Source organism: Camelus dromedarius, chromosome 12, assembly GCF_036321535.1.
Source record: "Camelus dromedarius isolate mCamDro1 chromosome 12, mCamDro1.pat, whole genome shotgun sequence".
NCBI lineage: Eukaryota > Metazoa > Chordata > Mammalia > Artiodactyla > Camelidae > Camelus > Camelus dromedarius.
In genome coordinates, this window is record NC_087447.1 from 44,866,750 (window position 1) to 44,876,290 (window position 9,541).

General features: G+C 38.8%; 1 protein-coding gene across 1 annotated transcript; it reads left to right on the plus strand.

Annotated features, from left to right (window-relative positions):
* LOC105097990 (olfactory receptor 52B2-like) lies at window positions 1-1,035 on the plus strand. Its single transcript, XM_031460178.2, is given in 1 exon segment — window positions 1-1,035. A coding segment is annotated over 1 exon segment (948 nt). The 5' UTR covers window positions 1-87.
* The last annotated feature ends 8,506 nt before the right edge of the window (window positions 1,036-9,541 follow it).

Genomic DNA, 9,541 nt, shown 5'->3' on the forward strand with positions numbered 1-9,541 from the left:
TCTAACGTTTAACTTTACCAAAATGTATAGCTGATTCTGCTCACTAACTCCCACTTTCTGTAGTCTTCATAGATTCTTAAAGCAGGTATGTTTGGCGCTAACCTCACCATCTTCCATCCCACTGTGTTCATCCTGCTTGGCATCCTGGGACTGGAGAACTACCACACCTGGCTTTCCATCCCATTCTGTCTCATGTACATCACTGCCGTCTTGGGAAATGGAGCCCTTATCCTCGTTGTCCTCCATGAACACACGCTCCATGAACCCATGTATATCTTCCTCTCCATGCTGGCTGGCACTGACATCCTGCTGTCCACTACCACTGTGCCCAAGGCCTTGGCTATCTTCTGGTTCCATGCTGGGGAAATTGCCTTTGATGCCTGCATCACTCAGATGTTTTTCATTCACGTTGCCTTTGTGGCTGAGTCAGGAATCCTGCTGGCCATGGCGTTTGACCGCTATGTGGCCATTTGTACTCCCTTGAGGTACACAGCCGTCTTAACTCCTATTGCTATTGTAAAAATGACCCTGGCAATCTGGGGACGGAGCACTGGGACCATTTTCCCTATCATATTCCTGCTGAAGAGGCTGCCATACTGTCGGACCAATATCATCCCCCACTCATACTGTGAGCACATTGGGGTGGCCAGATTGGCCTGTGCTGATATCACTGTCAATATCTGGTATGGCTTGTCTGTGCCAATGGCATCAGTTTTGGTAGATGTTGCACTCATTGGCATTTCCTACTCTTTGACCCTCTAAGCTGTGTTTAGACTTCCTTCCCAGGATGCCCGGCACAAGGCTCTCAATACTTGTGGTTCCCACACTGGAGTCATTTTCATCTTTTTCATCCCATCCTTTTTTACCTTCCTGACCCATTGCTTTGGCAAGAATATCCCCCACCATATTCATATCCTTCTGGCAAATCTTTATGTGTTAATTACCCCCATGCTTAACCCTATCATCTATGGAACAAAGACCAAACAGATAAGAGACAGTATGGCTCACATGCTATCTACTGGGGGGAAATCTTGAGAAAACTCATGGTTCTATTATAGTTTTCAAACCAGCAGGAGGAAAGAGAACTTACTAAATTCCCATGTTTAGGCACTATGGTGTGCTGCAGCAGAAAGCACGTGGGCTTTGGAATAAAATACATCTAGATTCAAATCATGGCTCCCTTACTTTCTGGTCTTTGACCTTGGGCAGTTTCCCACTTTTTGGAAATTTAGTAGTAACCTGTAAAATGGAACCAGTTGTATTGATGCTCTAAGGGTTTTGCAAGGATTAAATTAAATATGTAAACTGCTTGGTACATTGCTTATCATTTAATGGGCTCTCAGTGTTAGCTATAATTCTAACATGAAGTTTGTTGCCTGAGGAAAATGTTTTAGATTTGATGTGTGTGAGATTTCCAGTATTTCCAGGGGCTTCTCTACCTTCTGCTTACCTTCCAAGATGGCATGATGACCTTCATCATCTCCAGCACCATTGTCATCCTAACCACAAGTTTGTTGTACAAATTAAATTAGCAAATGAATAAGAGTACTTTTTTTGAATTAAGGTATTGAAAAAGACTAAAGTTGATATTGATTACATTTTATATGTAAAGAACTATCACCATTATTAGATTAAAAAGGTGTCTTTACTCATGCAGGAAATGAGTTGAGTGACACAGACACAGGCATTGCTCTTAGAGAGCTGGTTGTCTGAGCTGGACACACAAACAAAAAACTAGTTATGGGGCTGGTTGACAGAGCTGGTTGTCTGAGCTGGACACACAAATAAAAAACTAGTCACTGGTAATAGAAAATATGCTATATCACACAGGTATTCGGGGTTAAACAAATGAAGCAAGCTAATACTCTGTGATTCTATGTCCTCTTCTTTATCTGTATTTTTTTTTCCTAATTAGAGATAGTTGTATGACTTTCAATTCCATTTCTAAATTAGAATAACTTCCAAATTGATATCTCCAGCCTAGACTTTTCCCTTGAGATCCACATTCATATAGTCAATGGTTTCTTGGCTGCTTCAGTTATATGTCTAGTAGGCATCTCAAAATAAACATGTCTGTATTAGGATAGCTTAAAGCTATGCTTAATTTCAATGAATTAACAAAACAAACTCATTCTTCTCTCATTTAAAGTGTAGTGTGTGTCAACAGAATCTGTTTTCCATTTAGTGACTCAGGAATCCTAGATCCCTTCAACTCGTGAAGCTGTCATATCAAGACTTTTCAGCATTTTTCAGAGCTGCCAAAGCAGGGAAAGAGTAGGAAGGGTGAAACACTCCAATGATTAATTGCCTTGCTCTTGAGGTGATCCATCACTTTTGCTCACATTTTCATTGTTAAGCATGTTGCCTGAGCGAGGCCTCAACTCAACTGCAAGGGAAGGTAAGGCCATATAGGCCTGTTCATGGATTTGCACTGAATATTAATTGTCTCTGCCAACTTAATATTTCTTTATTCTCCTCTTCCCATCTGTAGAACACACTCAAATCCTGCCTACAGGAGAGACCCCAAAGTCCCATCCAGGCACTTTACCAGCTCACAGTATAGGACCTGCAGATGATACACAAGAACATCTCCAACAGAATTGGTTGAGGCTCTTCTTGGTCTAGAGAACTACGATTTAAAGGAATATTTATCCGCTTACTCCTCACCCTCTTATTAAATACGTGATAGTTTAACAGGGATATTTAACAACAATAACTTCTCCCATTTAGAAAGATGAAGAATATGAGATACATAATAGCCATTAATTCATAGCAATTTTGAAATCCCCAAAAGGCAGACATTGAGAAGGCTCCATACCTTGGGCTTAGAAAAAGTTTCTTAATTAGTTGCTCTAGCAGAAACTATCTTGTCCAATCTTCTCTGTGACCCATGGAATTTTCTCTCTGGAAGCTCCTTTCTTTTCTGTTATCTTCTTAAATCATATCTGAAATGGGCAGTGGGGAATATGTCCTTCTTGTGGATAGCACAGCTTTCTGAGCACACTTTCTGGTGCTGAAAGCTTGGGTCCCAAGAGTTATGTGAACTCTTGAATGGTCAAAGTTTTTCTTAGCTGAACTCTTGAAAACTAGGCCCTCACAGCAGATTGTTAATATATGTTGATTAAAAATCTAGTATACTTCTTTTCTATTTGGTTCCACTCACTTGCCAGTAAAAATGCCCCCAAATCTTTTGAAGACATAATTATCAAATTTTCTCTATTTCTCCCTTTATCATGTCCATGCATGTCTCTCTGGAGTAAATGGAGGCTAATTTGGAACTATGATGCTTTAGTAAAGAGGTACCACCTTTAATTTAAATTTTGCTCTCAGTTTCTTTATCCATCTGAGGTGTTTACTAGACAGTCTACCCATAAAATAATCTTGATCATTAGGCATTTTTTAAAATGACATATTTTATAGGGAGATTTTGCTTGAAGCTTTTATTTTTTAATTTAATTAATTTATTTAATTGCACTATAGTTGATTTATAGTATTGTGCTAGTTTCAGGTGTATAGCAAAGGATTCAGTTTTATATATATATATTTCAATTATATATATATTTCAGATTCTTATCCATTAAAGATTTTACAAGATATTGCATATAGTTCCCTGTGCTATGTAGTAAATCTTTGTTGTTTATTTATTTTATATATAGTGATGTGTATCTGTTAGTCCTATACTCCTAATTTATCCCTCCCTCCTTTCCTCTTTGGTATGATAAGTTGGTTTTCTATGTCTGTGAGTCTGTTCTGTAAATAAATTCATTTGTATTATTTTTTAGATTCCACATATAAATGACGTCATATATTTGTCTTTCTCTGACTTACTTCTCTAGGTCCATCCATGTTGCTGCGAATGGCAGTATTTCTTTCTTTTTTTTAAGGCTGAGCAATATTCCATTATATATATAAAGTCTTCTTTATGCATTCATCTGTTTATGGACACCACTCAGGTTGCTTCCCTGTCTTGATTCTTGTATATAGTGCTGTTATGACAACTGAGGTACATGTGTCTTTCAAATTAGAGTTTTTGTCTTTTCTGGATATATGCCCAGGAGTGGGATTGCTGAATCATATGGTAACTCTAGTTTCAGTTTTCTCCCTCTGGCTGGAGAGCCCCATCATTTCCAACATGGACCATCAGAGCTCAGCCTCATCTCTTTGGCCTTGTTCCCAGATATAGCTCCTAACCCCCACACAGGTGAAGAGACTGATGTAAGAAAGGCAAATTGAGAAATCCAAGGATAGTGAGCCAGATTCATAGATGAGACAGAGTCCTAGGTAGGTGGACTGCCTCCACCGAATCCTCTCCCAGTGTTCTTGACATTAGCTGGGTTACTTATTACTGCAGAGGGGCCCTGAAAACATCCTCAGTCTGGAGCTTCCTTCTGGGCTTCTTCCCCTCCCCTGACTGTTGCTGCCTCTGCTTGGCTGTTGATTGCTCAGAGCAAATCTGTCCCTTTCCCTACCTCTCCTGGGGTTTTCGTTATACAACACAGCTGTGGTCCTGCCCTCCCTGGGCTCATCCCATAGCAGTGCTCAGTGTCATCCAACTACCACTCCAGCTGGACGGGACCCTAGTGACTTTGGAGTTTTGTCTTGGTCATTCTTGGACAGCTCTATTCAAACCTAGTCCTGGGGGGCAGGGCTACCAGATGGACAGCTCTTCCAGGTCGAATTGTTGGAATAAAGTATATTCTCCTTTCTGTCTAGGCCTGGGTTCCTCCCCATTCACTGTAGCAAGTACAGTCTGTTCTGTTCTAACATTACACATGAGTTCTTAAAAATCACCATGCTGTGCAAAATCCCACATGAAATCTGCAGAATTTATGGAAAAATGGAGTTAGGAGCCCAGTACTTAAACACTTTGTCAACTGACATAGAAAAATAGAGAGTAAAGGAATATAAACAGTAGCAGCATTTTACACACCTTAAATGGTTAAGAACAATACGAATACTACAATGACGACAATTCTTTGAGAAAGACATAAAGTTTGCTTGTGGAATTAGCTAAAAGGGTTGCAGCTTGTGAGTTATTTTGAAGTAGTAAAAGGAACTTTATCTGAAATCAGATGGAAAGTTGTGAAGGAAACTAAGGTAGTTAGTAGATATTTGGAGTATGTGTGTGTGTGTGGTTGTGTGCATGCATGTGTGTGTTTGGTGTACTCTTACGCATCTTCTTTTCAGTTTGAGGCAGTTTCCTGCATTCAGCCAGTGTTATTAGTGGACAAAATTGCACAAAGGCAAATGTGAAATTCAGCTATGCCGAAACTGTTTCGTAATATACCATTGGTGTTGGGACATATTTGTATGTTAAAACCAAGTGATGCAGCAGAACTGAGTGTATCCCCTTGTTCCTCTGCCAACAGTCTTCCTCTCTCCCAAATCACGCATCTCAGTAAATGAATGTTCTAAGGACTGCCAACTTAAAATGAATCTCTATTCCACATACTTCTCCCTAGGTCTTTCCATGGTACTTTCACATCTCAATCCTGTATCCCCAGGATCTGCCCTTCACCGACCTATCCTCTTCTAAGAGTCATCTTTGTATATTACCTTTCTTCACCTTTTAAATCTATGGCCATGTAAAATTTGTCTTATCTCTAAACTAAAACTGCTTTTGCTCACTATTTCCATACTGCCTGATTGAAAGAACACTGGAGTAGAAAGAGACCCAGTAGAAAAGAGATGGCCCACTCAAATTAGGAGAATTAAAAATTACTGATGTATAACCCATATATAACATTATATTAGTTTCAGATGTACAACATAATGATTCAACAGTTGTATGTATTGCGAAATGATCACCACAATGAGTTTAGTTAACATTGATCACTGTAAAGAGTGACAAATTTTGTGTGTGTGTATGTGATGAAGACCTTAAGAGTTACTTTCTCTTAGCAGCTTTCAGATATGCAATGATTAACTATAGTCACCATGCTATACATTACATTCCCATGACTTATTTATTTTATAACTGGAAGTCTGCATCTTTTGACCCCCTTCCCCTAACCCCCTTCCCTCCAACCCCCTTCCCCCTAGCAGCCACCAAACTGTTGTCCATATCTACAATCCTGTTTTTTTTTTGTATTTTGTTGTTGTTTTTGTTGTTTTTTGATTCCACATATAAGTTAGATCATAGGTACTCATATTTCTCTGTCTGACTTATTTCACCTAGCATGATGCCCTCAAGTTCCGTCCATATTGTCACAAATGACAAGATTCTTTCTTATGGCTGAATAGTATTGCATTATATATATACACCACATTTTTTTCTTTATCCATTCATCCATAAATGGACACTTAGGTGGCTTCCATGTCTTGGATATTGTAAGTAAAGCTGCAGTGAACATGGGGGTGCAAGGGTGTTTTCAAATTAGTGTTTTCTTTTTCTTTGGATAAATATCAGAAGTGGAATTGCTGAGTGATACTATAGTTCTATTTTTAATTTTTTGAGGAACTTCATACCGTCTCCCTTAATGGCTGCTCCAATTTTCATTCCCACAAACAGGGCACAAGTATTCCCTTTTCTCCACATCCTGGCCAAAACCTGCTTTCTCAAATTAGAATAATTTGAGAAGAGATTACTTACAAAGGGACAATTAATAAAGATTTGGCCCTTAAGAGATCCTAAGTGATAGTGTAGTTACTTAGGACTTATAACAGGACATGTCACCACCTCTAGACATGGAGGAATGGGCAACTGTATTCCCGAAGTAGAGAGTTAGCATAAAGGTTACCTTGAGACCAGTTTTGTTTGTTTGATATTGTTGAATTAATTCTGTCTTTTTAGGTGTGATTTGTGCTTAGCAACTTTAATGCCACTCTTTCATGTTGCTTTTCCTCAAATAGATGGTTGTATTTGGTGGTAAAGAAAATTGTACTGGACAGGATGAGCACACAGAAGTTGATTTTATTTGATATTTGATGTTATTGCTAGGAACAGGGGAGAGAGCACAGACCAAGTCTGGATACCCATCTTGGCTAAAACAAGGTGTGGCTGGGCTACAGTAAGGTGTCAGGTGGAATGGGTTTAAGAACTGGGATGAGCTAGTGGAAAAATACTGGGGGAATTTAGTAGGAGGTTGATCAATGGGTTATGTCAAACATACTGAGTTATTCCTGAGATTGCAAATGCTTTTTTTGTCTGTGATTTGGCCATCTGTGTTTGCTAATTGGAAAGTTAGACTCCTATCCTCCACAGAGACTGGGAGATAAATACCTTTGATATTTATATTTCATGAGATAGTTCCCAGGTCTTGAAAAAGACATTTTCTAGGTTGTAAAACTGTCAGGAGGTTAGCAGAAGATTTATATACACTGCAAATTTTCCCAAGCAAATTACCTAAGGAAAGGGAGGTCAGATGCTAATAGTCAGGGAAGAAAGCTGTCTAAAGTTTAGACCAAGTATCCTGGTCATTGGCTGATTGTTTTTCTTTCTAGTAGGCAATCTCAGAATGCTGCTGTATTTGTTGGATGCACCCTGTTGGAGGGGAGACATGGGGTGTGCTAGAGCTTGATTTATAGTTGAGCTTCTTTTCCATGTCTCATGGGGCCTGGTTATTTATGGCCATGTGGATCACTGTCCTGTTTTCTGACCTGATCTCCAATATTCTGGAACACCCACCCCTCTGGCTTGATTTTTGGTTCACTTTTTGGTCTAAGAGTGTATGTGTAAAAGGCTAGACCTGCCTGCCTGCTTATACTGTGCTACCAGTTAATCACCAGTTTGATTTTCCCATGGCCCCCTGCTTCTTTTAGTATCGGACATTTCTGAATCAATATTATTTTTGTAGTGGTCCTTTCCCATGCACCTTTTGGGCTTCTGTTCTTTCTCACAATTCCATCATAGTCATCTTTCATCTTTTGGAGTTGCTTTTTTTTTTTTTTTTTTTTTTTTTAAGATTCCACATATGAGCGATCTCATATGGTATTTTTATTTCTCTTTCTGGCTTACTTCACTTAGAATGACATTCTCCAGGAACAACCATGTTGCTGCAAATGGCGTTATGTTGTTGGTTTTTATGGCTGAATGGTATTCCATTGTATAAATATACCACATCTTCTTTATCCAGTCATCTGTTGATGGACATTTAGGCTGTCTCCATGTCTTGGCTATTGTAAATAGTGCCGCTATGAACATTGGGGTGCAGGTGTCATCCTGAAGTAGGAGCGGGATTCCTGGGTCATACGGTAAGTCTATTCCTAGTCTTTTGAGGAATCTCCATACTGTTTTCCACAGTGGCTGCACCAAACTGCATTTCCACCAGCAGTGTAGGAGGGTTCCCTTTTCTCCACAGCCTCTCCAGCATTTGTCATTTGTGGACTTTTGAATGATGGCCATTCTGACTGGTGTGAGGTGATACCTTATTGTAGTTTGGATTTGCATTTCTCTGATAATTAGTGATATTGAGCATTTTTTCATGTGCCTATTGATCATTTATATTTCTTCCTTGGAGAATTGTTAGTTTAGGTCTTTTGCCCATTTTTGGATTGGGTTGTTCGCTTTTTTTTCTTATTAAGTCGTATGAGCTGCTTATATATTCTGCAGATCAAGCCTTTGTCGGTTTCATCATTTGCAAAAATTTTCTCCCATTCCGTAGGTTGTCTTTTTGTTTTACTTATGGTTTCCTTTGCTGTGCAGAAGCTTGTAGGTTTCACTAGGTCCCACTTGTTTATTCTTGCTTTTATTTCTGTTGCTTGGGTAGACTGCCCTAGGAGAACATTTTTGAGATGATGTCAGATAATATTTTGCCTATATTTTCTTCTAGAAAGTTAATTGTATCTTGCCTTATGTTTAACTCCTTGATCCATTTTGAGTTTATTTTTGTGTATGGTGTAAGGGAGTGTTCTAGCTTCATTGATTTACATGCTGCCGTCCAGTTTTCCCAACACCATTTGCTGAAGAGACTGTCTTTATTACATTGTGTATTTTTGCCTCCTTTGTCGAAGATTAGTTGACCAAAAGTTTGTGGGTTCATTTCTGGGCTCTCTATTCTGTTTAATTGGTCCATATGTCTGTTTTTGTACCAATACCATACTGTTTTGATTACTGTAGCTCTGTAGTATTGTCTGAAGTCTGGGAGAATTATTCCTCCAGCCTCTTTCTTTTTCTTCAGTAGTGCTTTGGCAATTCTAGGTCTTTTGTGGCTCCATGTAAATTTTATTATGATTTGTTCTAGTTCTATGAAATATGTCTTGGGTAATTTGATAGGGATTGCATTAAATCTGTAGATTGCCTTGGGCAGTATGACCATTTTAACAATATTGATTCTTCCAATCCAGGAGCATGGGATATCTTTACATTTTTTAAAGTCTTCTTTAATTTCCTTCATCAATGGTTTATAGTTTTCCATGTATAATTCTTTCACTTTCTTGGTTAGATTTATTCCTAGGTACTTTATTACTTTGGGTGCTATTTTAAAGGGGATTGTGTCTTTACTTTCTTTTTCTGTTGATTCGTTAATGTAAAGAAATGCAACTGATTTTTGAACGTTAATCTTGTAACCTGCTAACTTGCTGAATTCTTCGATCAGCTCTA